Below are 24,043 nucleotides of genomic sequence, written 5' to 3'. Positions count from 1 at the left end.
AGGCAAACCATTCAACATCACAGTAATCCAAATCTATGTCCCAATCACTGATGCCAAAGAAGCTGAAGTTGACTGGTTCTATGAAGACCTACAAGACCTTCCAGAACACCAAAAAGAAAAAAAAGATGTCCTTTTCATCATAGAGGACTGGAATGCAAAAGTAGAAAGTCAGGAGATACCTGGAGTAACAGGCAAGTTTGGCCTTGGAGTACAAAATGAGGCAGGGCAAAGGCTAACAGAGTTTTGCCAAAGGATGGACTGGTCATAGCAGACACCCTCTTCCAGCCACAAAAGAGACAACTCTACACGTGGACATCATCAGATGGTCAATACTGAATCAGATTGATTATATTCTTTGTACCTGAAGATGGGAAAGCTCTATACAGTCAGTAAAAACAAGACCTGGAACTGACTGTGGCTCAGATCATGAACTCCTTATTGCCAAATTCAGACTTAAATTAAAGAAAGTAGGGAAAACCACTGGACCATTCAGGTATGCCCTAAATCAAATCCCTTTTGATTATGTGGTAGACGTGATGGAAAGATTCAAGGGATTAGTGCCCAAAGAATTAACGGATGGAGGTTTGTAACATTGTACAGGAGGTAGTGACCAAAACCATCCCCAAGAAAAAGAAATGCAGGAAGGCAAAGTGGTTGTCTGAGGAGGCCTTCCAAGTAATTGAGAAAAGAAGAGAAGTGAAAGGCAAAGGAGAAAGGGAAAGATACACCCAACCAAATGCAGAGTTCCAGAGAATAGCCAGGAGAGATAAGAAAGCCTTCTTAAGCGAACAATGCAAAGAAATAGAGGAAAACAGTAAAATAGGAAAAACTAAAGATCTCTTTAAGAAGGTTGGAGATACCAAGGGAACATTTCATGTAAAGATGGGCACAATAAAGGACAGAAACAGCAAGGCCCTAACAGAAGCAGACGAGATTAAAAAGAGGTGGCAAGAATACACAGAACTAGACAAAAAAGGTCTTAATGACTCAGATAACCATGATGGTGTGGTCACCCACCTAAAGCCAGACATCCTGGAGTGTAAAGTCAGGTGGGCCTTAGGAAGCCTTACTACGAACAAAGCTAGTGGAGGTGATGGAATTCCAGCTGAGCTATTTCAAATCCTAAAAGATGATTCTGTGAAAGTGCTGCACTCAGTATGCCAGCAAATTTGGAAAACTCAGCAATGTTCCACGACCGGAAAAGGTCAGTTTTCATTCCAATCCCAAATAAAGGCAATGCCAAAGAATATTCAAATTACCATATAATTGCACTCATTTCACACGCTAGCAAGATTATGCGTAAAATCCTTCCAGCTAGGATTCAGCAGTACGTGAACTGAGAACTTCCAGATGTTCAAGCTGGATTTAGAAAAGGCAGAGGAACCAGAGGTCAAATTGCCAACATCTGTTGGATTATAGAAAAAGCAAGGGAATTCCAGAAAAACATCTACTTCTGCTTCATTGACTACGCGAAAGCCTTTGACTGTGTGGATCACAGCAAACTGGAAAATTCTGAAAGAGATGGGAATACCAGACCACTTTACCTGTCTCCTGAGAAACCCGTATGCGGGACAAGAAGCAACAGTTAGTAGCTGACATGGAACAATGGACTGGTTCAAAATTGGGAAAGGAGTATGTCAAGGCTATATATTGTCATTCTGCTTATTTAACTTATATGCAGAGTACAATGGCAAAATGCCAGGCTGGATGACTCAAAGCTGGAATCAAGATTGCCAGGAGAAATATCAACAACCTTAGATATGCAAATGATACCACTCTAATGGCAGAAACCTTAGAGGAACTAAAAAGCCTCTTGACAAAGGTGAAAGAAGAGAGTGAAAAAGCTGGCTTAAAACTCAACATTTAGAAAACAAAGATCATGGCATCCATTCCTATCACTTCTTGGCAAATAGATGGGGAAAAAGTAGAAACAGTGACAGATTTTGTTTTCTTCGGCTCCAAAATCACTCCAGAGGGTGACTGTAGCCATGAAATTAAAAGATGCTTGCTCCTTGGAAGAAAAGCTATGACAAACCCAGAGAGCATATTAAAAAGCAGAGACATTACTTTGCTGACGAAAGTCCATATAGTCAAAGGTATAGTTTTTCCAATAGTCATGTACGGATGTGAGAATTGGACCATAAGAAGGCTGAATGCCAAAGAATTGATGCTTTCGAATTGTGGTGCTGGAGAAGACTCTTGAGCATTCCTTGGACAGCATGGAGATCAAACCAGTCAGTCCTAAAGGAAATCAGTCCTGAGTGTTCCTTGGAAGGACTGATGCTGAAGCTGAAGCTGCAATACTTTGGCCACCTGCTGCAAGGAGCCGACTCATTAGAAAAAGACCCTGATGCCGGGAAAGATTGAGGGCCGATGAAGAAGGGGGCGAAAGAAGACGAGATGATTGGATGGTATCACCAACTCAATGGACATGAGTTTGAGCAAACTCTGGGAGACAATGAAGGACAGGGAAGCCTGGCCTGCTGCAGTTCACGGGGTTGCAAAGAGTCAGACATGACTTAGCGAATGAACAACAACAACAAGAAAGTATAGGTTCCATAAACCCAGGCTGAACATCACCGGGCCATCCTGTGAAAGAAACAAGTAGAATTTGGTGTTTATCCACTCTTGTGCTGAAGCTGTGCCAAGAATCTTTATCAGAGTTTGAACATATGTTGAGAAACAAGTGAGTTAAGGACTAATATTGATTTTGATTTAAAAAATGGGCAGAGGAACTGAATAGACATTTTTCCAAAGAAGACCTTCATTTGGTCAACAAGTACATGAAAAGGTGCTCAATGTCACTAATCATCAGGGAAATGGAAAGCCAAACCACAATGAAAACCTCACTCCTGTGTGAATGGCCATATCATCAAGAAGACAAGAGATCACAAGTGTCAGCAAGGATATGGAGAAAAGGGAACTCTTCTACACTGTTGGAGGGAATATAACCACTATGGAAAAGAGTATGGTGGTTCCTCAAAATATTAAAAATAGAATTATTTTCAAATTTTTAAGTAAAAAAATTAAAAATTACACTTTAACTAAAAAATTTAAAATATGATTCAGCCATCTCACTTCTGGGTATATGTCCAAGAGAAATGAAATCACTGTCTTGAAGAGATATCCATTGTTCATTGTAGTATTATTCCCAATAGCCAAGACATGGAAACAATCTTATTGTCTACCAATGGATGAATAAGTACAGAAAGTGTGATATAAACAGACACAGACACAGATACACACACAAGAGATATTATCCTGCCATAATAAAAAGGAAAATCCTGCCATTTGTAACAATGTGGATGGAACTTGAGGATACTATGCTAACTAAGTGAAACAAGTCAGAGAAAGATAAATATTGTATGATCTCATTTATGTGTGGAATCTTAAAAAAGCCAAATTCATAATAATAGAGACTAGAATGGTGGTTGCCAGGTGCTGAGGGCTGGAGGTATTGGGAGGAGTTGGTCAAAGGGTATAAACTTCCAGTTATGAGTAAGTTATGGGGATTCAGTATACAGCATGATGTCTACAGTTAACAATACCATTTAATATACTTGAAAGTTGCTAAGAAAGTAGATCTTAAATATTCTTATTACATAAAAAAAGAGTAGTTCTGCAAGGTGAAGGATGTGTTAAGTAACCCTATTGTTGTAATCATTTTGCAATATATATGTGTATCAAATCACCAAGCTGTACAACTTAAACTTATACAATGTTTTGTGTCAATTGTATCTCAAAATACTAAAATGCCCTCTTCACAATTAGAGATAAACAAGAGAGGGCTAATCAAAAAATTTGCAATACACATTGCTACTCCATGGACAGTAGCCTGCCAGGTTCCTCTGTCCATGGGATTCTCCAGGTAAGAATACTGGTGTGGGTAGCCGTTCCCTTCTCCAGGGGATCTTCCCAACCCAGGAATCGAAACTAGGTCTCCTGTATTGCAGGCAGATTCTTTACCAACTGAGCTACAGGGGAAGCCTGTAACACACATGGTTCCATGATTAAAAATCTGAGTCAGGATTGTTGTAGTGTAATATCGCTTATCAGATTGATATGTTTCTCTCTGAGTTAGGTGGTTATCCCTAAGGCAAGTCCCATCGAGTAGCAGTATTCCCGTTCAGATCTCCAAGCAATCAGAGCTTTAAGAGGACCATTTCTGATTCTGGCATTCATGGCCCTCCATAATCATTTGTAGATTAGGGAATACATACAAATACACAAGATTCAGAGAACAAACATGTCATAGGAAGGATATAAAATTTTAAATTCCCCTTTCTCAGGATAGCAAATCAAGATTAGGTAGATTAACCTTAATTCACAGCTGAAAGAAACGACTACAGTTTTTTTGCTGGATTCCTCCCCTGACCCCCATTCTCCTTATGCATGAGCCTGTATGAATTTTTTTACTGTTAAGATTTAACTGTGTATAAAATTTTAATGTATGTTTTCCTATCAAGTCCTATATTTTTGGGTTTTTCTATATTCATAAAAAATCCCAAGATATATTAAAAAAAAAAGATTAAGTAGATTAAATGGCTGGAAGCCCAGTAGCAGTGCTTTGAAGATGAACTAAGAACAATGGAACTATCTTATATTCATTTTTACCAGTTCCATTGTTAGATAACACGGACAGAGAGGTCCTGGAGGCATGGACAAGACAGGAGAAATCCAAGTTACTTTTAGCAAAATAATGTGAAAGCCCAGAGAGAGGTTATCAAGTTGGAATCTTTGCTGGTGGTTCCCCTCCCACCACATTCCAAGAAAGAACCCTCAGTCATTATGGGGTATGACGCAAGGAGCCCTAAAGACCATGGGCAAATGCAGCAATCAGTGTGTTCTAACCTCAGGGGATAATGCTGCTCCCCTGCGGGCCCCACCTGTGTTGGCCAGGCCCAGCTCATCCAGACTGAGGTACAACATAACCAGTGGGTTTAATGTAACAGCTGACGGCTACTGAGCACTCTGTGTCAGGTACTGAGATAAGACAATTGATAGGCTTTCTTCACCTGTCCTCCTAAGGACTCCCAAAGCTGATTGGTTCTGGGATTTGAATTCCTGGGCTTTCTCGGAAACTTCCCTATTTTTATTTTCCTTCTCTAGTGGGGGGGGGGGGGGGCGGGTGTCCCAGTGGTAAAGAATCTGCCTGCCAATGCAGGAGACGCATGTTTGATCCCCAAGGTGGGAAGATCCCTTGGAGAAGAAAATGGTGACCTACTCTAGCATTTTTGCCTGGAGCATCCCATGGACAGAGGAGCCTGGAGGGCTACAATCCATGCGGTTGCAAAGTCAGACACGACTGAGCATGCAGACAAGTCCCTAGGAGAGAGCATTTAGAAGTGGCCATCAGGGGAAAGTAAGCATCTAGACTCCCTTGTAGTGTTGTTGATTGTTCCCTGCTTAAACATGAAATATAAGAAAATCAAAGTCATTAACAAACAGAAGAATAAAATATAAATATTTCTCTTGTCCTAGAATTGTTGGAATCAGGAGGGTGTCAAGGTGGGGATTTCAGAGTTAAAAGACACAAAATCATAAAGAAAAAGAATGATTTTGATTATGTAAAAATTAAAAATGATATAAGATAGATACCATAAAACATTAAAAGACAAATGACAAAATAAGAGAAGTGCAAGGGGTTAATGACATTAAATATGAAGAACTTTTACAAAGCAATAAGACCGAGTTAAAGAGCCTAGTACCAAAATGAACAAAACGTGTGTGTGTGTGTGTGTGCACACGTGCGCGCTCAGTTGTGTCCAACTATTTGTAACCCCATGGACTGTAGCCCGCCAGGCTCCTCTGTCCACAAAGCATATAAGTAGATAAATCACTAGGAAGAAATTAAATGATCAATACATTTTGTATTGCTAATAAAAAGATGAAAATTAGATTCTTTTTTCCTCTCCCATCCAATTAACCAGGATAGAAAAAAAGAATTCCTTGTTGTCAAGGGTAAGATAAAATAAGCACTCTTTAAAAAAAAAAAATTGAGATATAATTCCTGTATCATAAAACTCATCCTTTACAAATTTGGTGGATTTTAGCATACTCACAAGGTTGTACAACCATCCCGATTGTCTAATTTTAAAACATTTTATCATCACAAAAAGAGATCCCATACCCATTAGCAATAAGTCCTGTCTCCCTTTCCCCCTGGCAACTACTAATCAACTTTCTGCCTCTCAGGATTTGCCTGTCCTGAATATCTCATGTAATGGAATCATGCAATATGTGGCCTTTTGTGTCTGGCTTCTCTCATGTTAGCATAATGTTTTCAGGGTTCATCCATGTTGCAGTATGTATCAGTATTTCATTCTTTGTTTTTCCCCTTTCAATTTTATTGAGATATAATTGACATCAGTACTGTATAAAGCTTAAAGGTGTACAGCATAATGATTTGACATATATACCATGAAATGATTAGCACAGTAAGCTTAGAAAGCATCCATCATCTCATATGGTAATGAAACTTTTTTAAACAGAAAATTTTTTTCCTTATGATGAGAACTCTTAGAACTGTTGTTCTTTTAACAGCTTTCATATAAAACAGTGCTAATTATGTTTATCATGTCATATGTTACATCCCTAGTACTTACTTATCTCATAACTGGACGTCTGACTGCCTTTATCCAGTTCCCCTTCCCTTCATTCCCCACCTCTGGTAACCACAGATCTGATCTTTTTTCTATTTAATGTGCATTTGTTGCTTTGGTTTTGAAGTATAATTGACTGACAACATGTTATACACCTTAGTGAGTTCATCAGTCAGTTTGGTTCAGTCGCTCAGTCGTGTCCAACTCTTTGCGAGTTCATATTTCTGTACATTTCAAAATGATCACAGTAAGTCTAGCTATGATCTGTCGCCATGTGAAAGTATTACATAATTGTTGACTATATTCCCCATACTGTACATCTTCTTTATCTGTTCATCTATTACTGGGCACTTAGGTTGCTTCCATATCTTGGCTATTGTAAAGAACGCTGACAGGTGTATTTATCTTTTCTAATTAGTGTTTTTGTTTTCTTCAGACAAATACCCAGGAGTGGAATTGTTATAGTATGATAGTTTTATTTTTAATTTTTTGAGGAATTTCCATACTGTTCTCCATACTTGCTGTACCAATTCACATTTCTACCAAGAGTGCACAAGGACTATACTTTCTCTATATCTTTGCTAACAATTGCTGTCTTTTTGATAATAACCATTCTGACAGGTGTGAGGTGATAGGTCACTGTTGTTTTAATCTCTGATGATCAGTAGTGTTGAGCATCTTTTCATGTACCTGTTGGCCATCTGTATGTTTTCTTGGGAAAAATGTTTATTCATACCCTATGTCCATTTTTAAACCAAGCTGTTTGTGTTTTTGCTATTGAGTTATATGGGTTGTTTATATATTTTGGATACTAACTCCTTATCAGATGTATTGTTTACAAATATCTTCTTCCATTCAATAGGTGGCCTTTTCAGTTTTTCATAGTTTGCGGTGCAAAAGTTCTTTAGCTTGATGTAGTCCCATTTGTTTGTTTTTACTTTTATTTCCCTTGTCTGAGTAGACATAGCCAAAAAAAATGTTACTAAGACCAATGTTTTAGTGCTTCACTCCTTTTTATGGACAAATATTCCATTGCATGGATAATATCACATTTTCTTTTTTCATTAATCAGTTGATGGACATTTGGGTTTTTCCACTTTGTGGCTATTATGAATAATGCTTCTGTGAACATTCATGTACAGTAATTTTTGGTTTGTGTCTGTACATGTACATATGTTTATAATTTGGGGCGGTATAAACTTAAGAGTGGCATACTGGGTTATATGGAAACTATATGTTTACCTTTTAGAGGAACTGCAAGACTGTTTTTCAAAGTGGCTACACCATTTTATATTCTAACTAGCAATATATAAGGATTCCAATTCCTCCACATTCTTGCAAACACTTGCTATAGTTCACCACTTTGAGTATAACCATCCCACAGGGTGTAAAGTGGTAATTCCTTATGGTTTTGATTTGGTCCCTCAAAAAGCTAAGATCATGGCATCTAGTCCCATCACTTCATGGCAAACAGATGGGGAAAAAGTGGAAACAGTGACAGATATTATTTTTGGGGGGCTCCAGAATCACTGTGGACAGTGACTGCAGCCATGAAATTAAAAGACACTTGCTCCTTGGAAGAAAAGTTATGACAAACGTAGACAGGGTATTAAAAAGCAGAGACATCACTTTGCCAACCATGGTCTGTATAGTTAAAGCCATGGTTTTTCCAGTAGTCATGTACAGATGTGAGAGTTGGACCATAAAGAAGGCTGAGCGCCAAAGAATTGATGCTTTCAAACTGGTGCTGGAGAAAACTTTTGACATGGACACGCTCTTGGACAGCGTGGAGATCAAACCAGTCAATTCAAAAGAAAATCAACCATGAATATTCATTGGAAAGACTGATGCTGAAGCCAAAGCTCCCATACTTTGGCCACCTGATGGGAAGAGCCAACTCATTGGAAAAGACCTTAATGCTGGAAAAGATTGAAGGAAGGAGGAGAAGGGGGCGACAGAGGATGAGATGGTTGGATGGCATCACCAACTCAGTGGACATGAGTTTGAGCAAGCTCCAGGAGATAGTGAAAGACAGGGAAGCCTGGCATGCTATAGTCCAAGGAGCCACAAAGTGTCAGCCACGACTTAGCGACTAAGCAACAACAACAACAATGACTTATTATGTTGATCATTTTCCATGTGTTTATTAGCTATTTGTGTGTCTTCTTTGGAGATATGTTTATTCAAGTCATTTGCCCATTTTGAAGATTGTCTTTTTATTGTTCCACTTTAAGTGTTATTTATATATTCTGAATACTAGACCCTTATCAGATACTTGATTAGCATATTTCTTCCATTCCACAAGTTTTTAAAATTTCTTGATAATATCAGCTGAGGCACAAAAGTTTGGTGTCATATATAAAAATAGACTGTTAAATCCAAGGTCATGTAGATTTACTCCTATGTTTTCTTCTGAGAGTTTTAGGGTTTTAGCTCTTATTTTTAGGTCATTGATTTATTTTGATGAATTCAGATAACAGGGAGTCCAACTTAGCTTTGGTTTTTTGGGGGGTTTTGTTATTGTTTGACATGTAGAAATCTAGTTATCCTAACATTATTTGTTTTAAAAAAAAAACGCTATTCTTTCCTTATTGAATGGACTTGACACCTTTGTCAGAAGTCAGTTGGCCATACCCACACACTTATGGTCAATTAATCTACAACAAAGAAGGCAAGAATATATAATGGAGAGAAGACAGTCTCTCCAATAAGTGGTACTGGGAAGACTGGACAGTTCATGTAAAAGAATGAAATTAGAACATTTTTTAACACCATACACAAAAATAAACTCAAAATGGATTAAAGACCTAAATGTAGGACCAGAAACCATAAAACTCCTGAAGAAAACTTAGGAAAAACATTCTTTGACATAAGTTGTATTTTTTTTTCTTTTTGGATCTGTCTCCTAAGTCAAAGGAAACAAAAGCAAAAATAAACAAATGGGACCTAATTGAACTAAAAAGTACAGCAAAGGAAATCACCAGCAAAGCAAAAAGACAATCTACTGAATGGGAGAGTATATTTGCAAATGATATGATCAATAGAGATTAATATCCCACATATATAAACAGTGCTAACTTGCTCTGTCAAAACAAACCACTCAATTAGAAAATGGGCAGAACACCTGAATAGATATTTTTCCAAAGAAGATATATAAATAGCCAACAGGCACAGGAGAAGATGCTCAACATCATTAATCATCAGAGAAATACAAATCAAAACCACAGGGAGATATCACCTCACATCTGTCAGAGTGGCTGCATCAAAAAGACCACAAATAACCAATGTCGGCAAGGATGTGGAGAAAATGTAATTCTGTGCCCTGTTGGTGGGAAAATAAATTTGTGCATGCAGCCACTGTGGAAAACAACATGGCAGTTTCTCAATAAACTAAAAATAGAACTACCATATAATCTAGTAGTTCTACTCCAGGGTATATATTCAAATAAAACAAAACCACTAATTCAAAAAGATACATGCACCCCAATGTTCATAGCAGCATTATTTACAATAGCCAAGATATGCAAGCAGCCGGTGTCCATTGGCAGATGAATGGATAAAGAAAATATGATATTCACACACACACTGGAATACTAGTCTTAAAAAAGAGTGAAATTTTGTCATTTGCAACATCCTATGGATGGAATTGGAGGGTATTATGCTTAGTGAAATAAGTCAGAGAAAGAAAAATACTGTATGATAAAACTTATATGTGGAATCTAAAAAATAAAATAAGCTAGTGGATATAACAAAAAAGAAACAGACTCACAGAGAACAAACTAGTGGTTACCAGAGGGGAAAGGGATGGGGAGGGGCATGCTAGGGGGGTCAAATTAAGTGGTACAAACTATTATGTACGAAATAAATAAGCTACAAGGATTTATTATACAGCACAAGGAATATAGTCAATGTTTTATAATAACTATAAATGGAGTCTAACCTTTAAAAATTGTGAATCACTATTTTGTATACCTAAAACTTATATAATACTGTAAATCAACTATACCACAAACAAAAACCCCCTGATTGATTGATGGACTGACTGATGTGGTTTTCAGAGGTTTCATTGTACCATCACATTGATTTCCATTTGATAAAAATTAAAAAATATACGCTACCCTAAAAAAATCACTTGGCCATAGATATATGGGTTTATTTCTGAACTATTTCATTGATCTACATGGCTATCATTATATCAGTATCACACTGTTTTGATTACTGTAGCTTCCCATAAGTTTTTAAATCTGAAGTGTAAGTCGTTTGATTCTGTTCTTTTTCAAGATTGTTTTGGCTATTCTAGGCCTCTTGAAATTCCATACAAAGTGAAGGATCAGCTTTTCCATTTCTGCCAAAAAAGTTATGGATTTTTTATAGGGATTATGTTGCATCTGTAGACCTTGTATAGTATTGATATTTTAACAAAAGTAAGTCTTCCTATCCATGATGAAGAGATATCTTTCCATTTAATTTCTTTCAGCAATATTTATCCCACAAGTCCCATTGCCTTGGTTAAAATTGCCTTAATATTTTACTCCTTTGAATACTGTTGTAAATAGAATTGTTTTTGTAATTTCTTTTCAGAAGTTTTCATTGCTAGTTTATAAAAATAACAGATTATTATATGTTGATCCAAGGAGAGATAAGAAAGCCTTCTTAAGTGAAAAATGCAAAGAAACAGAGGAAAACAGTAGAATGGGAAAGACTAGAGACCTCTTCAAGAAAATTAGAGATACCAAGGGAACATTTCTTGCAAAGACAGGCACAAAAAAGGACAGAAACAGTGTGGACCTAACAGAAGCAGAAGACATTAGGAAGAGGTGGCACAAATACACAGAACTGTACAAAAAAGATCCTAATGACCCGGACAACCACAATGGTGTGACCACACACCTAGAGCCAGACATCCTGGAGTGTGAAGTCAAGTGGGCCTTAGCAAGCATTACTATGAATAAAGCTAGTGGAGGTGATGGAATTCCAGTTGAGCTATTTCAAATCCTAAAAGATGATGCTGTGAAAGTGCTGCACTCAAGTGCCAGCAAATTTGGAAAACTCAGCATTGGCCACAGGATTGGAAAAGGTCAGTTTTCATTCCAATCCCAAAGAAAGGCAATGCCAAAGAATGTTCAAATTACCGTATCAGTTCAGCTCAGTCGCTCAGTCATGTCCGACTCTTTGCAACCCCATGAATCGCAGCATGCCAGGCCTCCCTGTCCATCACCAACTCCCAGAGTCTACCCAAACCCATGTCCATCAAGTCGGTGATGCCATCCAGCCATCTCATCCTCTGTCATCCCCTTCTCCTCCTGCCCCCAATCCTTTCTAGCATTAGGGTCTTTTCCAATGGGTCAACTCTTTGCATGAGGTGGCCAAAGTATTGGAGTTTCGGTTTCAACATCAGTCCTTTCAATGAACACACAGGACTGATCTCCTTTAGGATGGACTGGTTTGATCTCCTTGCAGTCCAAGGGACTCTCAAGAGTCTTCTCCGACACCAGTTCAAAAGCATCAATTCTTCAGTGCTCAGTTGCACTCATTTCATATGCTAGCAAGATTATGCTCAAAATCCTTCAAGCTCGGCGTCAATAGTATATGAACCAAGAATTTCCAGATGTTCAAGCTGGATTTAGAAAAGGCAGAAGAACCAGAGATCAAATTGCCAAGATCCGTTGGATCATTGAAAAAGTAAGGGAATTCCAGAAAAATATCTACTTCTGCTTCATTGACTGTGCTAAATCCTTTGACTATGTGGATCACAACAAAATGTGGAAAATTCTGAGAAACCTGTATGCAGGTCGAGAAGCAACAGTTCAAACTGGACACGGAACAATGGATTTGTTCAGAATTGGGAAAGGAGTACTACAAGGCTGTATATTGTCACCCTGCTTATTTAATTTATATGCCCAGTACACCATGTGAAATGCTTGGCTGGATGAAGCTCAAGCTGGAATCAAGATTGCCTGGAGAAACAACAGTAACCTCAGACATGCAGATGACACCACCCTTATGGCAGCAAGCGAAGAGGAACTAAAGAGCCTCTTGATGAAGGTGAAAGAGGAGAGTGAAAAAGCTGGCTTGAAACTCAGCATTCAAAAAACAATTCTGGTTCATTTCAGAAAACAGAAAACTCAACATTCAGAAAACTCCAGGGGATAGAGGACAGGGAAGCCTGGTGTGCTGTAGTCCATGGGGTGAAAAGGAGTCAAATGCTACTGAGCGACTGAACAACAACCTGTACACTGAAATTGCTGAATTTTCTTATTAACTTAGTGGTTTGTGTGTGTGCTTGTATTATGTAAATATATAATCCCAAAGACTCTATCTTAAGATAATCATGTTATCTTTGAATAGAGATAGTTTTATTTTTTCCTTTCCAGTATGGACATCTTTTCTTTCTTTTTCTTGTCTCAACTGACCAGGTTACAACTTCAAGTATAATGTTGAGTAGCTACAGTGAAAACATTATCTTCAGGGGAAAGCTTTTAGGGTTTCACTATGGAGTATGATCTTAGCCATGAGTTTTTCATAAATGTACTTAATCATGTTGGGAAATTTTACTTCTTCATTTTTTGAGGTTTTCTTTTTTTTTTTTAAATCATGAAAGAGTATTGAATTTTGTCAAGTTCCTTTTCAGTGTCAGCTATGGTCATATGGTTTTTCCCCCATATTCTATTAATGGCAGGTGTTGAATAGACTGATTTTTCTACTGTTGAAATACTCTTCCATTCCTGAGATAAATCCCATTGGTCATGATGTATAATGCTTTTAATATGCTATTGGATTCAGTTTGCTAGTATTTCCTTGAGAATTTTTGTCTCTACCAGCTACCCTAAACCACCACACCACCCAAGGCTATGGAAGTCTTTATAGTTTTTAGATCTGATGGTTTCCTTTAGTCTTTATGAAGTGAGAACTGTTGGTCATTCCTTCCTTTGAATCTTGTTATCGTTGACTCCCCTGTCCCTGAAATACTCTTTCCTCTTGGTTTCTGAAGCAGTACACTTTCCCGTTTTTTCCCTCTCATTTCTAGGTGGTACTCCACCTCCACTGGTGATTCTGATCATCTTTTTAAGTGTTTTATTTCTCAGGGATCCTTTGGAAGATCTCAGTGACTTCCTCCACACCCACCAAACTTTGATGATTGTTTTTATGCTAGCAATTCCCAAGTTAGTGTCTTCCAGATAAGGCCTCCTCTGATCTATATTTGGAGCTATCTTCTGAACAACTCCTCTGGAATGTCTTCCAGGGAGCTAAATAGCCCCCAGGACTCACACTTGCCTGTTTGGGCCTCTGCTTACCTGTGCAGGGAAATTTCAGGGGCATTTCAATCTTAAGGAAAGAGGTACAGCATTCATTTCACTTCCTCTGGATCCTGAATCCCAGTTACGTTGGTTTTTAGCTCTTCATGCTTGAGAGAATTCCTTAGTCTTCTCCTCTGTCTCTCTTTCTTCATTTGTAATGTGGGGATAATACTTGGTATGAAGATTAATGATAATGAAGAATGATAATGTATGTAAAGGTCCTAACTCATATTAACTTCTAAATAAATAGCAGCTATTTATTAACAGTATTGGTCAGACATGAGGGGATGACACACAAGGGAACAGAAAACAATAGCTGCTTATCAGAAAACAAAACTAGCTGCTTATCATTTCTGCTGACATTGATTCATCTTTTGTTTTAATAAAGCCTCTTTTGGTTAGTGATCCAAAATTGAATGTCATTCTGCTGAATAGAAAACTGTATCTATTAATTAGTGTGCTTTTATACACTCATTGCCTGCCTTAAGGTGACCATCATCTATCCACTGATTTTCATTTATGTATTTGTGGCTTTCTATTTCATCTGTGCTTCAGATTTTGGCTTTACCATTCACGAAACAGAATGGGAAATACATTCATTAAAAATTAGATTACATTCATTAAAAATTATATTAGAATTTGTTACAAGATAAAGTTGGGAAGTCTGTGCAGTCAGTGCTTTGAAATGATGAATTGCTTTGTTTTAAATATTTAGACACCCATCAATGAAATATTTATACGTTATTTTCATAGTTAAAAATCAGTTCAATAATCAATTATTAAAGCTCCGATAAATACTTGAAATCTTTCAGTCAAGATCAGAGGAATTTTTAACTTGGAGTAAGGTATTGTAATGGAAATTTTACTGACTTTTTAAGGTTCACTTTAAAAAGTAGGTGCTTGTTTTATGTGAGTTCTTTGCTAAAATCATTTTTAAATGCCTTAAAAATCACTTGCACTTGATAATTTGAAAAAATTGATAATTTTTTTGATTATTTGAAAAAGATAATTTGAAAAAATTATCTTCTCCCAGTTCTTTAACAGAGGAAAGGCTGCCCTAATTTGGGAGTGCAGTTTGTTGTTGTATTCAAGTCTTAGTAACTTCATTCATTCGTTTGTAAGTTGTTAAGCGGAAGAAAAGTACAAATTTTGTAAGATCTACCTCGACACGTACGCTGTGATGAAGGGAATGATGTTTGAAATACCGGTTTTCACATCCCAAACTCTTCGGCGTTCGAAGAGTTAAATCCGGGCTTGACTTCAGTCCTCAGCCCGGATAGCCCCCGGGGTCCACAGGAGCGCGGGACCCTCGGGGCTGACCGGCCCCAGCTCCCGGCGAGGGGCGGGCCGGCTCCGCCCAGCTTCGCCAGCGACCCCGCCCCCGCGCCGGCACTGCCGCGGCCTCGGCGGTAGCTGCTCCCGATGATGCAGTCACTTCCCGCATCCACTCCCCACAGAGGCCGCGGAGCCGGCGGGAGCCGGGCGCGCCGCCGAGCCGCGCGCCATGGGCAACATCCAGAAGAAGCTGACGCGCAGGAGCGAGGGCGGCAAGCGGCCGGAGAAGGGCGCTCCGCGGCGGGGCCGGGCGCCGGGGGCAGGCGCGGACAAGCGGGACCCACCGCGGGCCCCGGCCCCGGCGGCCGGCGCCAACGGGCAGCCGGGCGGCGGGCGGGGCGCCGGGGAGCCCGCGGCCGGCGCGTCCCCGGGACCCGACGCGCCCCCGCCCGCCGCCCCGGTGGGCCCCGCCGCCCTGAAGAGCCAGGGCAACGAGCTCTTTCAGAATGGGCAGTTCTCCGAGGCGGCGCTCAAGTACTCGGCGGCGATCGCGCAGCTGGAGCCCGCAGGTGAGTGAGCTGCGCCCGGCGGTCTCCCCGGCCCCTCGCGAATGACGGGCGCCGGCCGCGTCCGTTCCCTTCCCGGGAACTGAGGGCAGGGCGGATGCGGCCGAACCTCGGGGCGCGCCGCGTGTGCCCGGGGAGGGGCGCGTGGGCAGCTGCCGGTCCCGGGCTTGGCCTCCGGCCGGCACGAGCACGGGGAGCTGCTCGCAGCCGCCTTAGCCGCGGGTGTAGGACCGCGGTGCCGTGGGAGACCTCCGTCGTCTGCTGAACTGTGATTCCGCCAATGGATTGTAACCATTTAATTAAATGTGATTTTTAGGAAGTGGAAGTGCAGCCGATCTAAGTATCTTATATTCAAATAGAGCAGCATGTTACCTCAAAGACGGAAACTGCAGTGGCTGTATTCAGGACTGTAACAGGTAAACTGCCCGTTTTTCAGCTTTGTCACCAGATTTTCATTTCAGTGGGATGAATGCAGTATTTAATACCCTTCTAACTTTTTTGCGTAAATTTGATTTTTTAAGACATTGAAGGTGCGTTAATTGGTTAACACATAAAACTCATAAATCCTTTTACATATATGAAGACAATTATAGAAGATGTTTGTGCAAACTTTTTTCATTTCTTAGCTGCCACCTTAATCATACTCTTTCCACATCGATCCCAGAGTATTGGAGAAGCCTTCTGACTGGTGTCTCTGCCTCCTCCAATCCACTGTGGCATCAGGATGACCTTTCCTGAAGCATTATTTTGTGCAGACTGTTTCAGCCTGTGTTCAGTTGACCAGTATGCTCTTGCAGATCATTATATTCTCTGCTTCCCTGGTGGCTCAGGCGGTGAAGAATCTGCCCGCAATGCAGGAGACCCAGGTTGGATCCCTGGGTCGGGAAGATCTCCTGGAGAAGGGAATGGCCACCCACTCCAGTATTCTTGCCTGAAGAATTCCATGGACAGAGGAACCTGGTGGGCTACAGTCCATGGGTTCACAAAGAGTCAGACACTACTGAGTGACTAATACTTTGTCACCACACTGCACCCCCGCCCTTCTCCCCCAAAACAAGCTTTCTGCTCTCATTTGGTCTATATGTGTCATGCCCTTTGCACAGCCTTGCTTCAGGAATCTTTCCTCAGCTTCCCCCTCCTCTCCACTTTCCTCGTCACCTCAGACTTCCTGGTCTTCTGCATGGCTGTGACGCTTGACTGTCACTCTCATACCTGTAGGCACGTATGTCACCCTCTGCATAGGAATTTAAACTCTCTGAGGTCAGAAATCGCATGTGCATCCCTCAAGCACAGTAGTCACCCATGGTACTCAACAAGTTACATGCTGAGATGGATGAGTATATTTACATAAATTAAAAGTATCTTTTTTTTTAACCATTAAATATTAAGCCTGCTTGTGAGGAGCCCTTTGAAAAGAAGTTACTATTTGTTGTTGTTCAGTCACTAAGTTGTGTCTGACTCCTTGAGACCCCATGAACTGCAGCACGCCAGGCTTTCCTGTCCTTCACTATCTCCCAGAGTCCGCTCAAACTCATGTCCATTGAGTCGATGATGTCATCCAATCGTCTTATATTCTGTTTCCCCCTTCTGCTCTTGCCCTCAGTCTTTCCCAGCATCAGGATCTTTTCTAGTGAGTCGGCTCTTTGCATCAGGTGGCTAAAGTATTGGAACTTCAGCATCAGTCCTTCCAATGAATATCCAGGGTTGATTTCCTTTAAGATTGACTGGTTTGATGTCTGTGCTGTCCAAGGGCCTCTCAGGAGTCTTTTCCAGCACTACAGTTCGAAAACATCAGTTCTTTGGCACTCAGCCTTCTTTATGGTCCAACTGTCATATCCGTACATGACTACTGGGAAAACCATAGCTTTGACTATATGGACCTTTGTGGGCAAAGAGATGTCTCTGCTTTTTAATACATTGTCTAGGTTTGTCATAGTGTTTCTTGCAAGGAGCAAGCATCTTTTAATTTCACGGCAGCAGTCACCATCCGCAGTGATTTTGGAGCCCAAGAAATTAAAATCTGTTCCCACTTTTTCTCCATCTATTTGCCATAAAGTGATGGAGCCAGATGCCATGATCTTAGTTTTTTGAATGTTGAGTTTTAAGCCAGCTTTTTCACTCTCTCCTTCCACCTTCATCAAAAAGCCCTTTAGTTCCTCTTCGCTTTCTGCATTAATGTGTTACTGTTAGTGCATCTAAAAAACAAGAAGCTGCATGTACTGGTGTAACCTCACAGCCTTGGTTTACTCCTGTTGTGTGGTATAATTATTAGTATTACTCCCTTTCACTCTTAGAAGCCCTAGTTTGGACAGTGGCATACATGGACACCTTGATTATAAGGTAAACAATTTTTTTTTTTCATTGACAGTATCATTTTATATATGTGGGTAAAAACTTGCTGGTATCTGTGCCTGCAGTTTAAAAAGAAAGCCATGAGCTGCTTGTATTTTTTGCCAATTTTACATATTAAAATTTAAAATAAATAATATTTATATTCACTTTGGTCTGTCTCTAGACATCATTAACAGTTGTGCTAGCTCACAGCGTTTTCAGGATTTTGGGAGTTGGGTGAAGTCAAGTTGGTAGTTGAAATCTGACATGATTGGAGTACTGCTAATACTATGAAAATTGGCAAATGCCACAAATCTGGGTCTTTTTTCTCAGGAGAGCCAGCTCTTAAATGTTTGCCACTGCGCATAACTAACAATAAGACCAAGTAGATCTGCACAGTATCAGGCACCTTGCGATTTGCAGCTGAGAACCTTTCAGTTCAAGTGTCTGTTGCCTAATACATTACCCTTCAGACTTGTCTCAGGTCTTCCTTCAGTGAGTTCAGTACTCCGGTTAAAAAACAGTGGACTTACTTTATCCTTAAGTGAGATGGTGTAAGTGAGATATGGTGTAAGACATTTTCTTGCTAAAATGTGTTGTGTTTCAGTGGAGACCCAGGAGGAAGTCACAGAGGAGACTGTTGAGACTGGAGTGGAGTTTTATCTTGAAGGAGAGCAGGAGATTGCCTGCCGGGGAGGGAGGAAGCAGAGGGGAAATGGGTGGTGGTTTAGGTGAGGGGTCCTCAGCGAAGGGCTGTGTTCTCAGCCAGGGAATCTGGTTCTGCTGGTCAATACTGATTTTTCTAGAAACTGACCTACTTAGATGTTTTCTTTGATACCTGACTTATGAGTCTCAGCATAAGGTGATTGGGTGATTGGAGTGATTTTACTCCAAAGCAATGATTCTCAAACTCATTTTAATGCCAGGGAAACCATGATTTGCCTTGGAGGACATGTTGAAGTATGGCTGTATTGAAAACCAGTTATTAGCAGAAACATGACTCTGTTCTCTTCACCTAAAAAGGTTGTATACCTTTTAAAGAAAGCCTATGTTTTAGTTTTTTGGTTAATTATCTTTGCTCCTTGGAAAGTTGTTTGCACTGACTTATTACAAGTGGTAGCAGGTTTCAAACAGTGAAAAAGAAAAATTCCCTGGGGGCAAAATTTAAAATAAGGGAGAACTTATGAAATAACTTTCATAGATACACCTGTGAAATAACTTTTTATGCACTTTTTTGGGGAAAGTATTTGATTTTTAAGTGTCTACAATCCTAGGGCCTATTCTGAGGCACTTCCCTGAGCTCTTTTCCAGGGGCATATGAGAGTCAAGAGTTGCTGTTGGGAGCATGACACTTGTTTGAGAAACTCAGGGGCTGTGGGCCCTGCCTTCTCCTCCCAGCATCTCCAAGTGTCTAGGTTGGGCTTCCAGGTGAAGCATGAAACAGGGGTATAAAACACCTAAGAAGAGTTTAAAACATTAGTGGTTTTAAACAATAAAATAATTTCTAGAAATTTCTAGGATTATTTCTAGAAATTACTTTTTATTCTCATAATTGTTGTTCAGTTGCTAAGTTGTGTCTGTCCCTTTGCGATCCCATGGCCTGCAGCATGCCAGACTCCTCTGTCTTCCACTGTCTCCTAGAGTTTGCTCAAATTCACATCCTCTGCTATCCCCTTCTCCTCCTACCTTCAGTCTTCCCCAACATCAGAGTCTTTTCCAGTGAGACCTCTTCCCATCAGGTGGCCGAAGTATTGGAGCTTCAGCATCAGTCCTGCCAATGAATATTCCAGATGGATTTTCCTTTAGGATTGACTGATTTCCTTGCAGTCCAAAGGACTGCCAAGAGTCTTCTCCAACACCATAATTCGAAAGCATCAATTCTTCAGCACTCAGCCATCTTTATGGTCCAACTTTTATGTTGGTACATGACTACTGGAAAAACCATAAAACAATTCTCGTAATTGTTTATCAGCTAAAAAACATCTTCACAGCTCCCAGTCTATCACTTTTTGAGTTATGTAAACATATCAAAACTTTTTCCTGGACTTCCCATTGAGAGTATTTTGACAGACTCAAGACAAATGAATGTTGCCCAATAATTCTATTTTTGCTTATCTTTGCTTCTCTCTGATGGAGTTGAAATTAGAATGCTCTTTTAGATTCTTAGCTGTTTTAACTTGAGTAGTTAAACTTTTGTAAACTCTGACTTAAAAGTTCTCTCTGTGTGTGCTTATGAATAGATGTACTTTTTTTGTTTTGTTTTGTTTAGTGGAATTCCCATTCATAAGCTCAACATTCATTTTCAGGATTGTGATTAAAAAGGAAAACTTTGCATTTACTCGGCTGGGAAGTGCTATAAATTAAATGCATCATCTCATTCAGTTTTAGATTTCCACGCCTACCTCAGGTCCATCTTATGGATAAATAGCTCCTCGGGCATTGGAAGTCTTTTGTAAAATAGGGGTAGTCTTGTGTCTGTGACCTATATTTATAATTAGTGTTCATGTAGTTAATATCTCATAAGCATTAAACTAAGGTAGATTTAAGACAGGGGTACAGGTGATAGATCCTGATACCCAAAAACCTGTTTTCTAGTGTTTGAGTGTTTTTAATAGACTTTATTTTTAAAATAACTTTTACTGGTTACAAGAGTAACACATACCTATTACGGAAAAAAAAAACCTTTAAATACAGTACAGTGCAAAAGAGATCATTAAAAGCATCCCCAATTCTAGTACCTAGGCAGAGAAAAAATGATTCTTTTTTCAAAGAAATGCTGATTAGGTTTAATGACACTTCTAGAACAAAGTCAGTGATATACAGCCCAGGAGCACACCCACATGTGCAGTCGAGGATCCGTAGAATGTGAAGAATTACCAAGGGCTCCGGGTGGCAGGTGACTGCACTTTTCGTAATCTGTGGTGCTTTCATCTGCGCTTGTGGTGGCAAGAGTGTGGGTCCTGAAGGTTCACTTAGGAGGGGTTTGCTGAGCGCCTGCAGTGGCCCTGTGTGATCTAGGTGCTGGGATATAGTAATGATCGAGACCAGCAGTGCCCTTGGTCTCCCGTGGCTTAAGATCAGAAGATCAGGCATGCGGGCAGATCGCTCCCTCGGCTGTGACCTGCACGTATGAACATTTACCTCCCAGGCCTGTTGTGACATTAGATGAGCACGTCTGCAGAGACTCACACTAACAGGTGTTGTCAGGGCTTCCTCCTTCCAGATCTCTAGACGGGGATGGACAGATCTCCTGGGGAAGAAATCATGCTTTTCCTGAGGCAGGTCAAATGTCTGATACATGCAAACTGCTTGTGCAGAAGAATCACCAGGCGAGCAAACCTTTATCCCCACTGTGGACAGTCTGGCGCAGATTCTTGTTAGCAGATCAGAGAGGAAGTAGGCTCTTCATGGGATCTCTGCGTGGAATATTAATAAATGTTGGTATTGATCCATAATACTTCTTGACAGTTTCAACTGATTTTGTCAAAACTAAGAGTACAATAGTTTTCACTTATAAATACCATCTTTTGATTGTATGCTTTATTTCAGAGTATAGTGAAGTGCATTAAGTTAGTGACGTAGCCTTAAGCAGTTACTTCAAACAAAACCAAGAACATAACTTTGAAATATGTCTCTAGTGATACTGGAAGTACTTCACAGAATAGAAAGAGCACTAGAAAATTCATGACTTACAGAAATCACTGTGTACTAACTTCCATGATTTCCTCCAGTCTATTTTTGAAGCCCTTTGGCAGCAAGTAAATCATAATCAACTGTGTAAAATTTTAGAGGGCTGATTTTCAAAAGGTGTTGTAGGTATTGTAGTCCTGTGCTAATAAAAAATTACATAGGTGCAAATAAAATTCTCCCTTGGATCTGTCAGTAACAAGAACCTGGTGAAAGGCCTACTCTGTCCCGGTGCCATGTGGCCTCTGTTGGCCCCTGGGAGGGGGGCTTGGAGGGGTAGGCCGTACCTGCTGCCTGGAAGCTCAGTCTCACTGGGGGAAGAGCAAGTGCCAAAGGGGACTGGCTTAAAAGAAAGGCAGTAACCACAGACTGATTGCTCTGCTGCTCTGGGTTTGCCTTTCTGGTGTGTTGCCAGGCCCCCAAGGTGAAATATCAGATATGCATGTATGTGAGAGTTCAGTCCTAACAGATATGTCAGGTTAGTATAAGTTAGGGAGTGATCTTCATAACAAATGACATATAATATTTCTGTCTCCTTTAGGGCCCTGGAACTTCATCCATTCTCCATCAAGCCTCTTCTTCGACGTGCAATGGCCTATGAAACTGTAGAACAGTATCAGAAAGCTTACGTGGATTATAAAACAGTGTTGCAAATAGACTGTGGAATCCAGATAGCAAATGACAGTATTAACAGGTAACCTAATCGGAGGCCGCTGCCCGAGGGCGAGTTGTTTTCTAATGGAATGAGGTTTTGTTTCTTCCCCTCCTTCCAGAACGAGGTCAAGGTGTGGACGTGTTCTTCATTATTGGCATTACACGGGAATGCATGCCTTTTTTCACCCCTTCAAAACCAAATGGTTCTCGCTCTCTAACTTTCTGACTATCCCGTGATATGTTTTGAGTTGTCCTCTGACACCTTTATATTTGTTTCCTGGTCCACTTATTACTGTTCAGTGAATATTATATATGATATATACTTAATTTTAAAAAAAGCACAGGGTGTGGCTCTTCTGTGCAACTCAGGATGCACAGAATTTGATTTTAGTATTTGTTAATATCTGTGGGGTTAGAAAGGTGTTTTCAGTGATGTCATATGTCGGTACTGATTACAGGATGAAATCCAAAAATGTAGCGAAACCTGCCATGTTGAGTCTTCTGCAGGATCTGCAGGTGTTCATTGGCACCACATCTGTCAGTGCAAACACATTTTATTTTCTCCTCAGGAGAGTGGATGTTTTATGAGCCTGCTAGATGTTTGTGTTATATGCCCTTTAGATAGATGCTCATCTAGGATGGTGATGGCGTCCCTTCTGGCTCAGTCAGTAAAGAACCTGCCTGCGAAGTGGGAGACCTGGGTTTGATCCCTGGGTGGGGAAGATCCCCTGGGGGAGGGCATGGCCACCCACTCCAGTATTCTTGCCTGGAGAGTCCCCAGGGACAGAGACATCTGGCCGGCTACAGTTCATGGGGTCACAAAGAGTCAGACGTGACTGAGCGACTAAGCACAGCACAGGATGATGAAGTAGCACAGAATTTGGATCTAATTTATATTATGACCTATTTACTCCCTAGGAGAGAACGGGAAAGTAAGAGCTTCCAGATTTCATAAATTGCTTTCACGTGAACTTTGAAAAGTTACTACTTGGGCAACATTTCCAGTTATGTATGATATTCTCTAATTCCATTTGTCCAAAGTATAGTTTCTTTCAAGGATTTTTGTGTGTCACACTGTGCCTTGTGTTGGTCTAGTGTACCATGTCCCACACGCCCCACAGAAAGAGAGGAAGGGGGAAAGATGACATAGTCTCTGTCTTTAAGCAAAGTAGAATGTAGCCTGGGGGGAACAACTTAACGTAAGACAGGTGATCCCCAAGCATGAACGTTAGTTGATGAGGCAGGGAGATCACAGAGGGGTCAGGCTGCCTTGGTCTGTGGGCTGCAGCTGTCGGAGAACGAGCCCTGGAGGTGGTCAGTGAAGGGCATTGGCTGACCACAAAGGGGACCTTGAACAAAGCTGAAGAAGATGAGAACTCGTGTTTTACAGTCCTGCCTTACCTCCCCACCTGGTCCCACTGCACTTTGCAGAAAACTGTTGGAAAGATCTCTGTGTTGAGTGGGCAGCTTTTCCCTGCTGCTGCTTCTCTGTGGTCGCTAGGGACCCGCCTGTTGGGAAGAAAAGAGTAGATACTGGTTATTGGATCTAGAGTGGGACCCGATGGAACCGTGGGCATTCGGGGCACGGTCTCCATCCTGTAAAATCAGGGGTGTCCCTGGGAGCCCTCCA

At 40.6% G+C, this 24,043-nt stretch overlaps 1 protein-coding gene across 1 annotated transcript in view; it reads left to right on the top strand.

Moving 5' to 3' along the window:
* SPAG1 (sperm associated antigen 1) overlaps positions 1-24,043 on the top strand; it is an 83,609-nt gene that overhangs the window by 40,889 nt on the left and 18,677 nt on the right. The window contains exons 11-13 of the mRNA XM_061123671.1: positions 15,358-15,744; positions 16,058-16,157; positions 22,301-22,453. Of these exons, the coding sequence (XP_060979654.1) occupies positions 15,358-15,744; positions 16,058-16,157; positions 22,301-22,453 (640 nt within the window). The remainder of the gene's footprint in view (positions 1-15,357; positions 15,745-16,057; positions 16,158-22,300; positions 22,454-24,043) is intronic.

This window comes from Dama dama, chromosome 21 (genome assembly GCF_033118175.1).
Source record: "Dama dama isolate Ldn47 chromosome 21, ASM3311817v1, whole genome shotgun sequence".
NCBI lineage: Eukaryota > Metazoa > Chordata > Mammalia > Artiodactyla > Cervidae > Dama > Dama dama.
The sequence above is the reverse complement of the archived record's forward strand: the minus strand, read 5'-3'. Positions and strand labels throughout refer to the sequence as shown.